Source organism: Myotis davidii, unplaced genomic scaffold (genome assembly GCF_000327345.1).
Source record: "Myotis davidii unplaced genomic scaffold, ASM32734v1 scaffold524, whole genome shotgun sequence".
Lineage (NCBI taxonomy): Eukaryota > Metazoa > Chordata > Mammalia > Chiroptera > Vespertilionidae > Myotis > Myotis davidii.
The window spans coordinates 2,653,887-2,673,755 of record NW_006299263.1 but is presented as its reverse complement, the minus strand read 5'-3'; the positions used below and the strand labels follow the sequence as shown (position 1 = coordinate 2,673,755).

Genomic DNA, 19,869 nt, shown 5'->3' with positions numbered 1-19,869 from the left:
TCAGGGGGAAATGCACAGCCCAAAGGGCCCGCAGGAATGAGCAGGCCAGCCCTGAGGTTGGGTCGCTGGGAGAGGGCAGGAAGTTCTGTAGTTCCCGGGAGTGAGCAGGTGTCTCCTCCCATCCAGGCAGGTGGGATGTTCTGCTTCAACACACACACACACACACACACACACACACACACACACACCTATTGCCTGCATCTGGTTTTCATTCACCTTGGTGTGTGTGGTTCCTCCTGAGAAGGTCTGGAAGGCAGGTTGGTTTCCACGAACTCCCAGCCATTCCTGGTGAGTCTCAGGTGGAATGAGCCCAGGTTCCCATCCACAGGGCCAGCCCCAAAGTGCTCAGAGAGGCCAGGCTCTGAAGCAGCTTCCCTTCTGACCCAGGCAGTCCTGCTGCCCACTAGGCACAGATGGGGAGTGCAGAGTGTAGGCAAAGTCCTGGGAGAGCAGAGGCGGCAGGCGCGCACCTCTGGCCTGACCGCATCCGCAGCGGGGGAGCTGCTGCCAGCATGTCCGAGGGGCTTGGCAAAGCACCCCCGGGCTGTAATTAGAGGGGAAAGATGACAGCTCTTCTGTCCTGAGTGTGTTTACCAGCCAGGCGCTGCTTGAGACACCTTCACATCTGTTGGTCATTTTATCTTCACAATTGTCCTTCCAGGGGACATAATATCCCCATTTTGCCAACCAGCCTGGAGAAATTTAGTAACTTGGTGCAGTTCATGTGGCTGCTGAAGAGCAGAGAGAGTCATTCAACCTCGAGTGCCTGACTCCTAACTAAGACAGTGCCCTTAAAGGACGGCTGCTTTAGCAGATCCCAGGAAAGAGACCTAGAGGGGGGTGGAAGCCAGCCTCACCCAGAGCTGTGTGACTGGCTCGTCCTGTGACCTGGGAAGGTTCTTGCCATCTCCAGAGACCCTGTGGAGCCAGGAAAGCCATTCCTTGTATCAGGAGTCTGACAGGCTCTGTCATCGGCCCTGGCTCGCTTCTGCCCTGCTGGCCTGAAGCAGAGAGAAGGGTCCTCTCCTCCCCCGCCCCCTTTTCCCTTTGCCCATCTGAAGACCCTCAAGTTCTCATGCACTTGTTCTCATCTCTCCTTGTTCTCCCAATTACATGCATGGATTTCCACTAGATTATCAGTCCCACTCCCGTATTCACCAGCGTGGCCTCTAATAGGAACTCTGGCCGGGAAGTAAATTAAGGCAGAACCTAAGAATTTCCTGAGGTAGATCCACAGAGCCCCAGGCCAACGAGGAAGAAACTGCTTGTTAGGCTGCTCACACACTGGGGTAGTTTTCCATAGGTAAATTTTGCTAGGGGAGAACTCCGTCGGCCCGATAACAGCATCCGGAATTCCCAGGACCCGCTGGGGGTGTGTTCTCCCCACAATGGCGCTTTGCTTGACTGGGAGGTTGAGCTATTTGCAAAGGTAGTAGACGAATGATAATCTGAGCAGTTTGCTCTCTGGCTTACAGACTAGGGTTGGGGGAGTCCTCACTCATGAATTGGAAACTCTTTAGGATTAACCAGGATGGCTCTTAAAATGCAAATGTAGCCTAGGTTCTGGACAGGGAAGAGTAGGGAGGGAAAGGCAAGTTCTGAAGCAGACCGTGAAGGGGCGAGGATGCGTTGAATGAGGGCAGTGGGTACGTGGGAGCAGGGTGAGGCTGGAGGTGGGAAAGAGGCTCAGAGCGGGGTGACATATAAGCCTGGCTAACTTTCTGATCAGCCTGCAGAATGTGAGCTGCTGCAGAGGGTCAAGCTACCAACTTGAGTTGGGAAGGATACACATATGAGCTTCTCCATGGCTAGGAGAGTGGCCCTGGAGCGGGAAAGCCCAGCACTTCCCCGTCTTTATCCTTCCTCTCCCCCAAGACACACATACTTCTCTCATTGATGAGGGAGGAAAAAAGGGAGAAGGAAGGTGGGCAAGAGGAGAACTTAGAGGCTTGGGCTGCCCCATGCCCATCTTCTTTCCTCCTGAATGCTGCCTGGCCTTGCCACCCGCACCCTGCAACAATGCTCACCCATGAAAAACTCCTTGGAGAAGGGAGTGCAAAGAGCAGCAGCCCATCTCCCAGTAGGCCCTGCCCATCAAGGAAGGGCTTTCCCATCTCTAGTGGTAGAAGGGTAGTGAGCTCTCCAGCATCAGGGGCCTCTTCACACCTGGGTTCCTGCCCAGCAGCCTTTGCAGAGAGCCCCATTCTGCAGAGAATGGGGAAGTTCAGTTTCTCCCAGGGTACAGACTAAGCCCCATTTCTTCAAGGCAATTTCTCTAGTGTGGTCAGAAATTCTCCTCGAGTATTCTGGTCCAAGTGTGGGAGTTGGTAATGGCTCCCCAAAGACTTCCTCAGAGGGCTTGTCCTGTGGGAACTCGAAGGGAAGAACTGATTTTCCAGATACATCATGGGCCCAGACAGTGACCTCTGCCTCAGCCACAGTTTCAGGGTTTCTTGAAGACTGAGCAGCATTTCCTCATTCCAGAAAGCCAACAGAGCCTGCGAGTCTGACCCAGGGTGACCCGGAAGGCCAACTGGGGAGTTCTCAGGGGCATGAGTACCCAGGAAGGTTCTGGATCAGGATCCTGGACTGGAGGCCAGTGAGGCCCTGGCACCCTTGACCACCATCAGTTAAAAGTGGCACTACCTCCCTCTCCTGTGAGCATTGACATGTGCTATGCTCTGGAGACAGCACCATACTGGGAACTGAACTGAATCCATTTGGTCACAACTCTCAGGTTTTGTTGTGTTGGGTGTTTGGTTTATTTGTTTGACAGCAGCCACTGAAAACGTTGAGGACGTGAAGGCAGACCTCATTATCAAGCCGAATAAAAGCAAGCCTTTGATCAAATTCTGCCACGTAGGCAGATATTTTCTGAGCAACTATTTACTTGCAAATGGGTCCAGCAGCTTATTCTGTGGGCTAGTTGCAGCCATCTGCGTCTCTAGATGCCTGACCGCATATCCCTTGAGGTCTCACTGCATTCTTTCACCTGCTCTTACAAGAGTCAAGTGTGTCTCAGAATTCATTTGGCCAACCCACATGTCTTGAATACCTCTGCTTTCACCAAGGAGAATGCGTTTCTAATGTTTACTCTGCTAATTATCAAATGCCTGGTATTGAGCCGACAGAAAGACAGTTAAAGTGCTGGCCATAATCTGCTGGAGTGGGGTGACCCTGTTATTAGAGGCCAAACTAAGAATTTGTATATACTCTACTTCATTCGATCCTTCCAAAGCTTTGAGGTAGGTTCCATTATGATCCCCAATTCATGGATGAGGAACCTGAGAACTGTGGGGTTAAATCAATGACCCAAGGTCATAGAATTACTAAGTGTCCTTAGTAATGTGGAAGGAGGTCACACGTCCTGCTTTCTGTTCTGCTTGTGCAGTGCCTGAGCCAAATGTCCCCTCCAAGCCCCGGAGCTGGGGCACCTTGGGTGAGTGGCAGGCAGCGCCAAATGTTGCTGGTCAGGCTGTGCCCAAGCTGGAACCACCCTCAACTCCCCATCCTGGCGTCATTAGGACGGGGCCCTGCCCACACACGGAAACTCCAAGGGCCCTTCAGCCGCCTGGGAGGCCGGCAGGTCCAGACATAGTATGAAAGCGAAGTGACTTGCATGAGCACGGAGCACACCATGAGACTTCTTAGGAAGTCCTCGTGAAACCATTGAGCTGGAACTTGCAGAGTGAGAGAGAAAGCCAGTCATCAGAGCAAACCCACTTGAGCTGGGACTTGTTGATTCTGCTCATTTGAAGTTGGAGCCAATGATCCTGTGGGTTGGGATAGTCCTAAATCGGTCTTGTTTGGGGGACTGAGACAAATGCCAGTCAGGAGACACTGTGTAGGCTGCATCCCGCAGCGGGAGGATTGTGCATCTTTGGTGTCCTGAGCTATGAATGGTTCGGCAAGTTTTAGCCAGCTGTTCCCTGTTCTCATAGCCAGAATACCGGCTCAAACTGGGCCTACTTTGATCCCTGCAAATTGCTTTAAAGACCACCCTGTGTCTACTTTCTGCTCCCTGATCCTTGCTGCCATGGCCTTTGGACAGAAAGTTTCTATGGTCACATGCAGCCATCAGCAGGGATGGCCACAGAGGCTGCCTCTGCCCTTCCCGGACATCTCTGCCTTGTCAGGTGTTTCCATGGAGGAAAACCTTGCTTCATATTCTTCCTTTCCCAGGGCTGATTCCGTGCCTCCCCACCCAACTCTCAGACTCCCAGGCACCTTTCTCCTGCCTGTCAGAGCAGAGCAACCCTTTCCCAGGGCCTCACAGCCTTGGAAAAGCCACAGTGGCAGAGACTCTGGGTAGCCCGCAGCCCCCTCCCTGCAGCAGCCTGCACTTTCTCCTCTCCTTTGAGTGAGGCAATAAATTAGATTAGATCTATGGCTCCCGGGAGCTGCCCGCCGCCAACAGGGAACACAACTTTTTCTTGGTGATTTCCTCGGCAAATTCTTACACTGGGCAAAATGATGGGAAAGGTCTCCACATTCCCAGCCTATGGCAGAGGCCTGTGAATCTGCTCTAAGCAGCCGGGAGCAGCACCCATCAATTATTCAGCACAGACTGAGAGCTCTGAATGTGCAAAGGTCGTAACAAGTATTTTTTATAGATTCTAGCCTCACAATAGTTTAGTGAGACAAAGTAAGGTTTCCCTGTATTCGAGACAACAGAAGCTCAACCAGGAACCAAGATCAACCCAAGCCAGTCAGCCACACTAACGGTGCTGTGTGACCCTGGCAAGTCTGGCGACTTCTCTGGTTTGTGGTTCTGTAATAACTCTCAGGAAGGTCTCTCCTGCCCAGGCCATCCTGTATGTGTGGGGGCGAGGGGGTGGGGGGGGGATGCGGAATCTGTATACTGCAGTGTGATTTCAAAATGTTAGTGATTGCTCTTGTTGTTTCAGGTGTGGAAACAGATGTTTTGAATACGCTGAGGTACAGCCATTAGCACAGGATGTTGCAAACCCACCTGCACTGAGTGGCACATCCAGGAGTACAGGTAGGTCGGTGCCTCTGCCTCTGTTCCCGGTGGGTGTGGCTCTGTGACATGGTGACAGAGTCTATGCTGTGGTTTAGAGTCTGTGCTTGGGGTACAAGGAAGTGTAAAGGCCATTGCACCAAAACACATTTCTGAGGGAGAGAAGTGGGAGCTTTAGAGGGGAAGTGAGTTGCCATAGTAACTGAAGGTGGGATGGGGACCTTGGGGCTGTCTCCCAGGCCAGGAGCTCTCCTCTCTCCTACCCCTGGCTGGGTGTCCAAAAGGGTTGTCCGATTCCCATCTCCCAGCAGTAGTGCTAGAACCCCGGGTGGAAGGTGGCCTGGGGCTGCCTGGAGCAGGAGAATCAAGGGGAGTGAGGAGCTTTCTCCATGAGGCTGAGAAAGATGGACCCTGGAAACTTCAGGTTTAGATCCTTCCAGCTGAGCTACCTCATCTGAAAAGACACCCTGTTCCTATGTGTCTATATTTAAATCGTATGAAAATATCCAGATGCCCTTGCTTGGCCAGGTGTTCATCCAATGGACCAGTCACTCTTGCCAGAGTAAGACCTAAAGGAATGTCTGTCTGGGTCACATGAGTGTTCCTGGGGGTGGTGGCAATGGGCAGGGAGCTAGAACTCACAGTCCCTTCAGAGCACCCGAAACAGGGGTGGTGCCCACAGAGGGATGCTAAACAAAGACATAGCTGACCGCCTAACAGGTACATCAGAAATGTAACTAAGTCATGCAACGTAGGAAGATGAGGGTCAGTACCCAAGACTGGTGTAGAAAAGTGCTAAAATTTTGTTTGGAGAGGAAGTGGTCAGTTCCATTCAGAAAGAGCAATGACTGTAGAATGAGGTCTTTGAACTAGGCCCAAAGACTTAGGCAAATTCAAACATGAGTTTATGGGGAAAGGATAAAGCATAGAGTTTAGACCAGCCTCCCCCAAATCCCTGCCCCCACCCTCTAGTTCAAACTCACTAGAAACATCTTGATCTTGCAAGTCTTACCCATGAACCTGCAGGAGGTCTTCTGGGCAGGAAACCACCTGGATGTGTGAACTATTCAGGCTAGAATTTGTTCACTGATTCACAACATTGCAGTCTCCAGCGTATATTGAACATCTGCTGTTTGCAGAGGCCTGTGCTCAGGACGCAAAAGAGAAAGTAATGCCCTTCCCATTGAGGAGCTAGACATCTGGTCAAGGAGACAGGACACTCTCACAGTCCAAGGTCATACAGGCCAGTGAGCCATGAGCGTAATGGAAGCCAGTGCCAGAATTCAGACAAGGAATGGCCTGGAAGGTGGGGTGTCTTTGAGGGCTTAGGAGAGGAGGCAAGCCTTCAGTTAAGCCCTAAAGCAGAGCTTTAGAATTGGTGAGGATCAGGGAGTTCCCAAATGGGCCAATGACAAACAAAGGGATAATAGTTCTCCTTTATTCATTCATCCATTCGATCACTCATTCATTCATTCATTCATCCAACAAGTTTACTGAGCACCTACTATGTGCCAGGCACAGCAGTAAAAACACGAGAAAGTCACTGTCCTCAAGGAGAAGTCAGGTGAGAGAGCCAAGGCTTGAGAGCAGGGAACACAGCCTAGAAGAAATGGCTGGATTCTCACAATGGTTTGCTGCCGGGACAGGAGGAATAATCCATAGCTTCCAGGAAGTGGAAGTGGAGGGTTCCCCTTTGTGGGCAGCGTGAAGCGGGCAGGTGTGCTCTCCCCTGAGGTGTAGATCAAGGGCACATTTGGGAAAGACCTCACTATCATGTGCACTCTTGACACCACCCCACTTCTCTCACTAGCATCCCCCCTGCACATCATAATACAGACGCAGCAATGTAACCCACCCCTATCCCCCCACCTGTACACAAGCACACACAATGTCCCAGCACAATTCTCTCCCACCACGCACACGTAACTGGTGCCAAGGGTCTGGCCTCTGGATGTCCTGCCCCCCGCTCAGGCGCTCCCAGGACCAGCTCTGACCAAGACCTGGATAAAGATGAGCCAGGATAGATGATCTGTGTAGAGCCAGACCAGCGGGTGGCTCCTCCTGCTTCGGTCACCATGGCAACCTCTGATGAGGAGAGAAAACACAATCTCTGGAAGCTCCTGGAAGCTCCCTGGCTCCTGTGGGCAGCTCTGTGGGGCGCAGGCCTATGTCCCCCAGCCTCTCAGCCCCAGCATTGGTGCTCCTACAAGTCTGCAGAACACAGGCGGGGATCTCACTGCCTCCATCCAAGGCTGCCGCCGGAGTTCAGTCCTGAGTCCTGGCCCTGAGCTCCCTCTTTTAGTTGAGCACCAGGATTTATGAGTAAACCCAGACCAGAAAGCCTGCCTTGTCACAGCTCCAAGTCAGAGTCCCAGGCCGAATGACCCCATATCCACCTGGGGGAAAGCATTATCTGCTTTAGAAAAGGAAAGTAAAAGACTGAGGTATCAGTATGGCCTGAGCCACCCTGAATTTCTTTCTGTTTATAAAACAGGTTCTAGTCCACCGAGCCCTTCCCTCACTCTCATGCCTCTGCAGGGTGGATGCTGCATCACCCCATTTTTCAAAAGAGGGGCAGAGACCCAGGCAGTGAGGCAAGGTGACTCCCCAAGTCTCACTGCTCCCACTGGGGGTGGTTCTGGTCTCAGAATGCAGACCCACAGCCTGGGGAGCTGAGGTCCCCCTTTGATCTCAGCCTCTGAGCAGCTCTCAGTCACATGGGCCCTGCCTTGGTCTCAGGTAGGAGGTGGGAACATGCGCCTCTGCGGAGAGGAGGGAGGTGGCCTGGCCTGGCCTGGCCAAGACTGGGAGTCAGAGTGGGGGCTTTGGCTGCCTTTCCTGCAGCCCTCTGACTACCCCCGCCCCCCACACAAGCGCTGGCTATGGATGGGGAAGATGCTGCTTGTCCTTAGGCCACTCCTGAGCTCAGGGAATGACTCTCTGAGGAGGGTTTGAGGCTTAGTGACACAGGCAACACGCTCAACAGAGGTGCTGGCTTTCGGGAGTGACCCCTGACCTGGTTGGGGAGCATGACAGCCTCAGAAGGGGGTGAACGCTCAGAGGTGGCAGAAGGCTCAGCAGCGGACACAGAGCCAGAGGCACTGTGCCCCCGGAGCAGGCCCGCGGCTGTGGCCTGTCTCCTGCGGGGACATTTCTGCTATGAAGAATTGGCCATACTGTGGTTAAGGATCCTGCAGGATCCGAGTTTCCTCAGCAAGGCCGGCCCGGGGGATGGGATGTCTTCCTGCCATCATGTGCCCACCATTGCCTCCTATCCGCTTCTCTGTTGCTGGGAGCAGGGCCGGCCTGGACTGCAGGCAGGGCCTCACATGCCTGTGCAGAGCAGTCTGTGGCTCCGCTGTTGAGCGTACTGTGGGTGTCACCAAGCCTAAAACCAGAGTGTGTCAGTTTATGCACAAGGACCCATGGATGGCGCTTCTGCTGGAAGGAAGAGTGTAAGTTTACATGCATGAAGTTGTTATGGCCTCACCAAGCATTGCCTGTAGTAGACTGTAAATTAGGAAACATAGCTATGAATGCAGATGGACTCCTGGTAAAAGCTTCCTTAAGAGGATAATGGTCACCACCCCGTGGTTCTCCCTGGAGGTGGCACCAGCCCCTCTAAAGGACACATGGGGTCGTGGGGAGGGGCGTCACACTGTTTCATGACACTGCTCAGCCCTCAGTTATACATATTGCCTCCCCAAATGAGTTGTACGTTCCCCCTCATTTCAGCCAGGGCTCTTGGTTGTAAGCATCAAAAGACAACATTATTGTAAGGTGTTCACAGAAGTGGCAGGAGGTAAAGACTCAAACAGGCAGAAGCAGGGCTGCTGGGAAAACAGGAGAGAGTCCTGTGAGTGAAATGACCCTCTGAGACCAGTTCAGAGAGGTGCTAGGTTGTTACCCACACACGCCCCACACCACTTTTGACACCAGGTGTGTGAGTTTCCACACCAACTGATTCCCCAGTTCTCTGTAGCCACCAACTGGGTAGCCTGCACTTTAACTCAATTTGACACTGTCTACCTAAAGCTGACATCAGATTCCGCCAGTTAGGGGCTCAGTCCCACTAGACCAGTGATGGCAAACCTATGAGATGCGTGTCAGAGGTGACACGCGAACTCATTTTTTTCGTTGATTTTTCTTTGTTAAATGGCATTTAAATATATAAAATAAATATCAAAAATATAAATCTTTGTTTTACTATGGTTGCAAATATCAAAAAATTTCTATATGTGACACGGCACCAGAGTTAAGTTAGGGGTTTTCAAAATGCTGACATGCTGAGCTCAAAAGGTTCACCATCACTGCGCTAGACTGTCCCCCACATCACACATCAATCACAAGTCCCAGGTTGTCACCTGTATTTCTAAATGACTGGCTATCAATCAGGTGTGAGGGAGGGGTGCAGAGCTCCCAGGCCCTCCCAGGCATGTTGCCCTCCCAGCACCCCCTGTCTTCCCCAACCTGGAAGCTCTCTGAACCCCTTCAGTTAGGTTTTTTTTTTTGGAGGCCTCATTAGATAGGCATGATCTATCACCTGGTTATTTCCCCTGGCCACCGGCGCTATCCTGAGGGGCTATCCAAGTGTCAGCTCATTGACATGAGCTCCAGTGGGGCCGAGAGAGCCTTGCTATGAGTAACAAAAGATGCTCCTTTCATTTGTATCAGTATGCAGCTGTCCCAGGAGCTGGGGACAAAAAGCAGACATTATAACAGAGGTTTTCCTATCACTCTGGTCATCTAGAAGATTAAAAGGGTTTTTAGGAGCCCAGCAGTGGTGGCTCAGTGGTTAGGTGTCAACCTATGAACCAGGAGGTCACATGCCCAAGTTGCAGGCTCAATGCCCAGTAGCGGGTGTGCAGGAGGCAGCCAATCAATGATTTCTCATCATTGATGTTTCTATCTCTCTCTCTCCCTCTCCCTTTCTCTCTGAAATCAAATATAAATATAAAATGTAAATATAAGTATATATTTTAAAAGGGTTTCAGGAGCTCTGTTTCAGGAGCTGGGGGTAGAGACCAAATATATTTCTTATTATATCACAATAACAGACCCCGCAACAGTCCTTTTTCAGGGATGGCTTAGCTAATCCCACCTTCCCCACAGGTCACATCTGCCTCCGAGGCTGGATGTGGACCACAAATGAACCCCACCTGACCCTCCATTCTGCCCTCACACACCAGATTCAGAGGCCTGGGCCTGGGCATCTGATTGGCCAAGTTCAAATCACATGTTTGCACCTGGTTGCCATGGCACCTGGTGGCCAGGGAGGAGAGAGGACGTGATCCTCTGGTTTCAGAGGGCAGGTGCCCAGCCTGTTTGCTCTCCCGCACAAAACAGGGAGCTCCCTACCAACAGTAAACGGCAAACAAACCGAAGACAAATATCAACAAATATTGGCCATGTTATTCTATATTCTTTTTCCAATACATGCTTATGTTGGCTGCAAAGGTCAGAAACCCAGTCAAAGAAGCTTAAGCAAAGAGAGTATATAAGCTATATAATCAAGGTCAGGTGGTGGCTTCCAACAGGGCTGAGGGCCTCCGGCTATCTCACATGCTTGGCTTGGTTCGTCAGGCAGCCCCTCTGCCTGTGGTGAGCGAGATGGTGAGCCAGCAGCCCCAGCCAGCAGGGAACATGCAGCTCCAGGGTGGTTCTGGTGCAAAACCCCAGGAGGGCTCTGATTGGCTCAGCTCGAGTCATGTGACCGCCCTGAGGCCAGAGAGGGACCAGCAGTCCCCAGCAAGCACATGGAGGGGTTCCCCATAGGAAAAAAAATGCTCCTTCAAGAAGGAGGGAAGGGATATTGAGTGGAAATTGCCTGATGATGCTGGACAGGGAGGAGGGCCTAGAGCTGTATGTGGGATACTGAATGGCCCTGTCTGTGTGCCAGCACCTAGTCCTGGTCCTTGATGCAGGGTGAGGCCGCTCCTGTCTTCCTAGGGCCTGACAGCCTGTGTCCAGGACTCTGAGGTTAGGGCAGGTCTGATAAGGGCAGGCGGTGAAGGTGCCATCGCAGGAAGTCCAGGTCCACTCTGCTTCCCTGAGCCTGTCCAGACCGGCTCAGACCTGAGCAAGTATAGGTCACAGTGAGTGAGAGTGTGTGTTGGGGGTGGGGGGATAGGAGAGGGGAAATCTGTTCCATTTGCTCATTTAGCCCATGAACATTTAAAGAGAGCAGCATGGCGCTAAGTGCTGGAGGTTCCAGGATACAAAGCCTGGTTCTCACCTTCATGAAGCTCGGTCTGGTGGACGACACCATCAAGAAGGTCCTGGCCTAGATGGTGTGGCTCAGTTGGTTTGAGTGTCATCCCGTGCACTGAAAGGTCACTGGTTCAATTCCTGGTCAAGGGCACATACCCAGGGTGCAGGCTTAATCCCAGGTTGGGGTGTGTACAGGAGGCAACAAATTGATGTTTCTCTCTGTCTATTCCCTTTCCTGTCCTCTCTAAAATCAATAAAAACATAAAAAGAAAAAAAAGAAGGTCCCTGGTAGAAGTGCTGTGGCTTGAAAGGGCCAGTAAGTCTAGTGGTTACAAGCCAAGGTGGAGCCGGCTGCAGGGGTTCAAATCCCAGCTTCACCACTTAGTTTTGTGACCGTGGGCAAGCTATTCAGTCGCTCCGTGCCTCGGTCTCCTCGTCTGTGCAATGGAGACAATGATGATACTTGCCCCAGAGGGTTGTTGTGGGGACTAAATGTGTTAGTGCATGTAAAGCTCTTAGAACAATGCCTGGCGTGGTGTGCTCTGAGTAAGCATTAGCTAATATTGTTGTGATGACATCATTGTTTCTCTGAAGTGCTCTTGTTGCACACACTGCTCGGGCAAGTTAAGGAAAACTTCCTGAAGGAGAAAATTCCCGAGAACTGAGGCGTAGAGGGAAGGGAAGGGCATTGCAGGCTGAGGGAACAGCTGGTACAAAGTCGCAGGCCTGAGAGAGTGTGGAATTCAGTGGGACGGGAGTGCTGGACAGGAGAAAAAATGGAACGGTTCTAGCGAAGAACCTAAGACCGGAAGGAGCAGGCACAGGCCCATAGGTCCAAACAGGGAGCGGGCAGCTTTCTAGTTTCTCAGAAGAATGTACTGCAACAGGTCTGAGAGAGACAGACAGACAGACAGAGACAGAAAATGGGCCAGCAGCCCCCTGTACCATCCCCTGCCCTCGGAGCCCATCTAGGAAGTGGGTTTGAAAGTTGTCCAAGTGAACAGATTAGGTCATCATGAGGCGAGGTGTTGGCTGAGTGACTGAGCTGCACCCACATGGCTCCTCCGGCAGCCAGAGGAATTAGCTCATGGCTGGCACAGCCCTTCCCTCCCACAGCCACCGTGGTCTGGAGCGAGCCAGGCAGCCTGCTTGAACAGCAGCCGCTGCGTGCAGAAAGGCATGTCCCCACTGCAAAAAGGCCCACATGCCCCAGGGCTGGTCCCTTGCAGGGGGTGGGGTGGACTGCCTGAGAGAGACTCACCTGGGCCTGGGGGGACTATGGTCTGACCTTGTTTTTCCAGCTGCCCCAGGTCCCAGGCCTGGCTTTCCTTCTCAGGCTCTCGCCTTTGCAAAGCCCAGAGTGAGAGAAAGTGTGTAGGAAGGACTTGGGTTAGGTGTAAAGAAAGCCTGACTGTCCAAGCATTAGAGGGTCCCTCCTCCAGAGCCCACACCCTGGAAGTTCCTGGTTTGTCCAGATAAGTGGAGGCCCTCACTGCCCTTCGGCCCAGGAAGCTGGCCATTGCTCCTCTTCCCCCTGCACCTGGCTGGCACCTCTCCTGCAGCTCAGACGGGGTCCAACTCAGTCATGCCTGGCCTGGCCTGCATGGGTGACATTCTAGCTGGGAGGGAGGGAGAAACCCCACTGGACCCTGGGGCACTGGGACATCCAGAGAGGCAGTGTTCCCTGGTTCAGTGACCAGGAGGACAGATTCGGTTTCAGCAAATCCTGGGGAGTGCTGGGGGCGACAGGAGGCAGTCGAGGACTTGGTCCCTGCAGGTTGCACATGACCACACCTCCTAAAGGGCCGAGTCCCTTACGTGCTGTGATGATAGTAATAATCCTCAGGTGGGTACCACTCTTTACAGTTTGCAGAGCTTTCACTGGTAAGTCCAGCTGATTCTCACAGCATCCTTGAGAGGCAGATGGGGAGGAGGGTGCCAGTGCACAGATTAGGAAACTGAGGCCAAGAGGAGAGGGCTGATTCCAGGGTCTTGCATCCCACCCCAGTCCTTGCTCTCACCTCATGGCTAACACAGTCAAACCTGGGTCACCTGGAGCCCCAGGCCATGAGCTGGGGTGTTTACTAGTAAAATGTGAGCAGGGAGGGAAGGGAGTGGGTATATTGTGGTGATTTTGTAAACTGGGCTCTTTTTCCTCCTCGCTATGGCAGACTTCATCTGGCGTGATGAAAATGCAATTGAGACCTGAAAATCGGGTGGGAGTGGGGAGGTGGGGCCCACCGACTTCATCTCAGTTGGCTTTCAAGGAAGGACGGAAGGGTGTGGAGATGGGCTCGGGTCAGGGGCCACCAGGATGACTGCTCAGGGCAGTCCGAAGGGGCCATGTGGGGCTATGACTGATGTGGCACGGATAGGTCTTAGCATCTTAAGGATAATATTTTTTAAATTAAATTTATTGGGGTGGCATTGGCTAATAAAATTGTAAAGGTTAAGAATAATACTTTTTAAAGTGTGACTTTAGAGGTATACTTTTTTGAAATACACCACTCACCAGGTTAAGGGCTCACTATTTGCTACTTTAATCCTCACCATGATGGATGAAGCCCACGGTATTACCCCAGTGTCTGCTTCATGAGCGAGGGACCTCGGCAGTCCCGCAGGGCCCTGCGCCTGGGTTAACGCTCTGCTGTTGCCATCTTAAAGGTCTTCATTCTTTTTAAAAGGAGCCCTGCATTCTCATTTTGCACCGAGTCGGGCAGATTACATAGCTGGTCCTGGTGACCCCCACTTCTCAGAAGAGGATGTAGAAGCAGCGTGGTCATAACACAATATGCCCACGATCAGAGTTGGGTGCCCCGGAGTCTGACCTGAAGGCCCCCACCCTCTGGAGTAGAAAGAGGCTGATTAGAGTCTGAAGACTGTGCCTAAGTCCCACTCCTGCCACCTGCCCGGGGCCAGGGGTGTGCCCTTCAGCCCTCCCCGCTGTGGAATGGGGTGATCCCTCCTGCTGCTCGGGGCTACTGGGAGGAGCAGTGGTGTGCACAGGGGTGCTTTTACACACTCCCTAAGGCTCAGCGGATTGAAGGATCATCATTAGCTGACTCACAGTGCGCTGGTGCTCCTGTTAATGCCCCCAAGTTGCCCTGACGTTGTCTTCACAGGCCTTCTCTGAATTGATTTAGAAACTGATAATTAACATAACCTCCCCCTTCCCAAGGAGGCAGCCTCATAAAGTCATCCAGTCAGAACTGTCGCCCACCCCAAAGGGGACCCTTCCCTAACAGGTTCTCCCTCCACTGTAGATGCCCTGCCGTCTTCCGTGGGTGCGTAGCTGGGGGAGATGGAGGGCACGTGAGACTTCCCATTAGTGTCATCTGCTCATGGTTGCCTGCAACTAGATCCTCTCCAAAAAGCATTGCTGGGAATAATCAGAGCTCCTGTGTCAGTGGGAAGAAGCCTTTCTGGGGTGAAGCCGCCCCAAGGCACACTCAAAACAGATTCTGGCATCTCAGCAAAGAGGTAGACGGCGCCTGGGAGTGGCCCCAGAAAGCGACTAATAGGTCTTTAGAAGAGATTCTAAAGACGCCTGTGTGACCACGTGACTGCACAGAAAGACACCCATGAGAACACCCCACTTAAGCCTACAGAATACATGGACCAACCTTAGTTCTGCCAATGCCCCAAACCCAGGAGGTTGGTATTATGGCCACATTTTACAGGCAAGGAATCGGAGGCTCGGCTAGCCTGACAGCACCCTCAGCTAAGGCCGTCTGATTCCACATCTGGGGTTTCTATCTAGGAACCCTGGCCTCACTCAGACCCCTTGGGGAGCTTTAATATACACGGAGTTCCACTCCAGATTAACTGAGTTACCACCCCCCAGGAGTGCGGCCTGGCAATGCACCATTTGTGGAAATTCCTCAGGGGATCCCCACCTGTGTGGTTGGAGGTGAGATCCAGGTTTCCCTACCATCAATTGGGGTGGAATAGTCCTCTTCGTTCCTCAGGGGTGCCCCAAAGCAGGGGCAGCAGAGCATGGGAAAAGGGCAGCCAGTCTTCCTCTGGGCAGGTTACAGCACAGACGGTCATTGTAGAAACACCTGGAACAGACAGCAAGCTCTGCTCTTCTTGAGCACCTCATGCCCTCGTGGGAGAGAAGCTACACCGCCTCCCTGAGTGGCCCCACCTGTGTTTTCATTTTGCTCCCCTCCAATTCTGCCTCGTCCTATGCCTGCCCACCATCACCCAGTGCCCAGTCCCCTCACCCCAGACAAACAAGCACATTCTCAGTTCTTTTTTCCTTGCAAAGACCTTTTAAAAGGCACCTACAAGTCAATAAAAGTCTCTTCCTCCCTCTTCCACACCAAGGTGGCACCCTCTCCAGGCTGCAGATGCCCTGTGTTTTCCAAGGAAGCTGTGTCTAGGACGCTGTTCCATATCCCTTCATTCTTTTTCACAGCTTGTCCCAGCACAGATTTCTTAAACACCCCGGAAGCCAAGAAGTTCCCTCCATAGTCTGAGTCAAATGGTCCTGCTCTGATATACCCTGTGGGTGCAGGGACTTGGAGGGGGGCGCGGCAAGGTCTAACTCCAGGTCACTTCTCTGCCCTGTGCCCTGATATTATGGGGCAAGTACCGTGGCTCAACCTTCTCCCCAGAGGTGGGGAAGCCAAATCAGATGAGGGAGCCGAAGCCCTTGCCCAGGAGGCACTGCTGTGTGGGCAGGACCGTGATAATCACCTTCCCAGAATGGTGAGTCACCTGAATTCATCGGCTCTTCCTGGGCTGCAGGTCTATTTGCTTCCTCCTCTGAAGGTGAAGTAGGTGTTGTTTTGGGAGGAAGCAGCTGAGAGTGGCTGTAGGACTGGCCGTGAGGAGCTGGTGCCTGAGGACAGGTGCTGTGGTGGCTGGGGTGGGCGGGGTCAGTGGCCCCAAGGCACACCTGCGCTGCTTGGGGACCCTCAGGCAGCTGCCCTCACTGGAGACCTGAGCCCTCAGAATCCAACCACCTTGGGGTGGGCGGGGTCAGTGGTTTCTGGCCCCAAGGCACACCTGCGCTGCTTGCTGCTTGGGGACCCTCAGGCAGCTGCCCTCACAGAGACCTGAGCCCTCAGAATCCAACCACGTGCCCCTGTCCTGGCTAATTGCTGGGAGCTCTTCGGTGAGTCATTTAACCCCTGAGAGACTCAGGTGTCTCACATGTAAAAAGTGGATAAAAGCAAGGAATCACAGGCTTGCAGTGAGGACGATGGAGTAACAGAGGCGCAGCCACTTCATAAATCGTGAAACCCCGTACAAAGTATTGGTTTATTATGAACTCCTCTGCACCAGGTTAAGGCATTAAAATCGCCTCATGTCTAGTCTTGAAGTCGCAATTGGCAGCCTTGTCACTGAACCTGTCAGTGTCCCCTGCCCAGGAGCGCGCAGGCCCTGCTCACTGCCTTCACTGACTGTTCGCATCCTTCCTCAGGGCCTCCCTGGACTGGCCAGCAGCTTCTCGCCACCTGCCCTTCCCCACAAGGAGGGAGCTGCATCCCCGCCCATCTCTGATCCCGCCTGCATCTCCGGGACTGATAGATCTTCTTGGCAAAGCTGCCCCAAAGATTCCTGCTAACGCCTGTCTGTTCCTGCCTTGTGCGGAGCACGGCGCCCACGGGACTCCGGAGAGAATCTTAAACCCAAAGCTCTACCGTTGCTCTGGACGGCTCCCTGTGCGCTCCTGCCTCGTCCCTCTCAGCTCCGGGAGCTGCTCACACCCCAGCGATGCCCATGGGAGCCTTGGCCCCAGCTGGGTGAGACCACTCCAGAGTGGGCCCCAACCTTACCAGCCACCAGGACTCCCTCATCACCTCCACCACCTCCCATGTCCGACTGCCCAGCAGGCTCTAGGATGTCTGTGCCCCAGATCCAGGTGGAAGAAGTGGGGGTGGGGGAAGAGGTGCTGGCGGGAGCAGCCCCGCCTTCTGACGACCACCTCCGGAGCCTGAAGGCCCTGACTGAGAAACTGAGGCTGGAGACCCGCAGGCCCTCCTACCTGGAATGGCAGGCGAGGCTGGAGGAGCAGGCCTGGCCCTTCCCCAGGCCGGCTGCTGAGCAGCGGGAGTGTGGGGAGGAAGAGCCCTCCCTGCCGCCGAGAGAGCCCAGGCAGCACCCACCACCTAATGCAGGTGCCAGCCAGGATGCCGGGACCGGGTCCACAGGCAAGCTGGAAGGCTTTGAGAATATCGATGAGGCCATAGCCTGGCTCAGGAAGGAACTGGTAAGTGGCTGCCCCTGCAAGGATCCCCAGATGCCATTCTCTGTGTGTGTCTGTCTCTATCTCTGTCCCCCTCTCTCTCTGTTTCTGCCCCATCTCTACCTCTCCCAAGTGCACATCTGTCATTTCCTATTAAATCAAAGGTAAGCTTTATGGCCATGTAGTTACACAACATCCCTGCATCAATAAGCCCCTGATCACAGGTACTTATGAAGCAAGTGTTGCCCATGAGAACCTGAGCCCATGAAGGTGTCCCCCGCCTCCCCCAGTGCCACTCCTAATGTTAGTCTATGGAGGCAGAGCCTGTTTGGTTGTTCTGCACAATCCCCAAAAAACACATCCCCACTGGGGCCTGGAATCCCCCATGAGTTGAAATAACCGTGGCTGGGGCCGGGGGTGTTCTTTTTTTTGGTTTTAATCTTCGATATTGAGACTGCTTCTTAAAACGCGCCTTTCCTCTATGTCAGCGGTTCTCAGCCTTTCACAGGGTGGCCTAAGACCATCCTGCATATCAGATATTTACATTACAATTCATAACAGTAGCAACATAAGAGTTATGAAGTAACAATAAAAATAATTTTATGGTTGGGTCACAACATGAGGAACTGTATTTAAAGGGCCGGAAGGTTGAGAACCACCGCTCTATGTCTTTAGTAACTGGGGTGTAAATTGATTTGCATAAAAGATGGGGCATCTGTGGGTTCTTTGTGTCACTGGGTGCTCAAGGGGGTGCAGGAGGGGAGGGGAGATGGACCCACGGTGGCCAGGACAGATCCTGGAAGTTGCCCTTTCAATTCCTGAGGCTGAACTGCTTTCATTTGTTTTCATAAAGAGGAGCAAAGAATATTTCCATTAATCAAGGACTCAATTTGTTGGTTTAGGGTTCATTTGAGGTTCTATTGCTTTGGGGAGCAGAGGCTTTTACTTTCTAAGTGAGCATTCCCCATTGGCTCCCTTTGGGGTAGAGAGCAGAGACGGAGTTCACTGTGTGTAAACCAGTGGGGAGCTCTCTAGAGCTTGTCCTCATCCTGTAGCATCAGAGAGAGGTGCCTCTCAACCCAGGCTGCAAATTAGAATCCCCACAGAAACCTGGAAACCTCCCAAATCCTAGACCACATCCCAGACCAATCAAATGAACACCTTGGGGGGAGGGGGAGTTGAGGACCCAGGAATCAGTGGTTCTTAAAGCTCCCAGGTACTTCACAAGCACAACCTAGGTCAGTTCAGTGACGGCGAACCTTTTGAGCTGGGCATGTCAGCATTTTGAAAAACCCTAACTTAACTCTGGTGCTGTGTCACATATAGAAATTTTTTGATCTTTGCAACCATAGTAAAACAAAGACTTATATTTTTGATATTTATTTTATATATTTAAATGCCAGTTAACAAAGAAAAATCATCCAAAAAAATGAGTTCGCGTGTCACCTCTGACACGCGTGTCATAGGTTTGCCATCACTGACCAAGGGGGTGAACCATTGCCACAGGCCCACGGGCCATGCTCATATTTGTTGCCAAACCATTGCAAGCCAAGCAGAACAAGTTGTCTGGCCAGCGTATGCTAGCTGAGAGGAGGAAGGTAAGTCAGGTCGAGGACAACCGTCAGTAATGAATAGAATAATCCTCCATAGGTGGAGGGAGGAACATTGTTACGACTATCTTGGCTGTCAAAGGCTGTGTTGGTTCCGAGTTCCTCAGCCAGGGAACTGACCCCTCTGGGTGCAGGAAATTGGAAGAACAGATGAGTGACAGTAGGTAGGTGGGACATGCTTTATTACGAGCAAAGCAGCCAGCAACTGGCTGGTCAGTGGCAGCTTATATACACCCTCAAACAAAAGCAGCCTCCTGCCAATTAGTGACGCTGGCTTGCTCGTGCTACATTAACATAAACAGGTTATCTAAGAATGCGTGGGTGTGGGGGCAAAAGGAGAAACAAGATTGGAGGGAGTCCCACCCCTCACTCCATTACATCTTTGATTCTTACAACAGGCCTGTGTGATTACAGTGATTGTGCCCCTTTTACAGACGCATAAACCAAGGCTCATAGAAGTCAGACGACCTGCCTAGAATCATATGATTAGTAGGTGGCAGAGCCAGAGCTTGAACTCAGCCTTTCCCACTGGGAGTAGAGCACTTTGGGGAGAGAGAGCGAGCCAGGAGATGAAGCTGGAGAGATAGCCCTCCTGCAGAGGGCGCTCAAACATGCCATCCTGGCTGCAGGGTAGAGAATCGCTTAGAGCAGCCACTCAGACTCTACTGTGCATACAGGTCACTGGGGTCTCTTGTTTAAATGAAGATTCTGATCCTAAAGATCTGAGATGAGATCCATGATTCTGAATTGCCACCAAGCTCGACGGTGATGCTACCCTGCTGGTCCACAGACCACAGTTTGAGAATCAGGACTGATAGGCAGGCAAGACTGGGGCTAGGGGACTAACAAGGTACCTCAGAGGAGCCCAGGCA

At 52.6% G+C, this 19,869-nt stretch overlaps 1 protein-coding gene across 4 annotated transcripts in view; it reads left to right on the top strand.

Annotated features, from left to right (window-relative positions):
* The first annotated feature begins 229 nt into the window (after nucleotides 1–229).
* FAM167A (family with sequence similarity 167 member A) overlaps nucleotides 230–19,869 on the top strand; it is a 33,510-nt gene continuing 13,870 nt past the window's right edge. For 2 of the 4 annotated variants that reach the window (XM_015571164.1, XM_006774779.2), the window contains exons 1-3: nucleotides 230–288; nucleotides 4,908–5,002; nucleotides 16,623–17,411. In XM_015571164.1, the coding sequence (XP_015426650.1) occupies nucleotides 17,016–17,411 (396 nt within the window). In that variant the 5' untranslated portion in view covers nucleotides 230–288; nucleotides 4,908–5,002; nucleotides 16,623–17,015. Of the gene's footprint in view, nucleotides 289–4,907; nucleotides 5,003–15,523; nucleotides 15,905–16,195; nucleotides 16,314–16,622; nucleotides 17,412–19,869 lie in introns of those variants that run through there. The other 2 variants (XM_015571165.1, XM_006774780.2) reach the window with 2 other exon arrangements.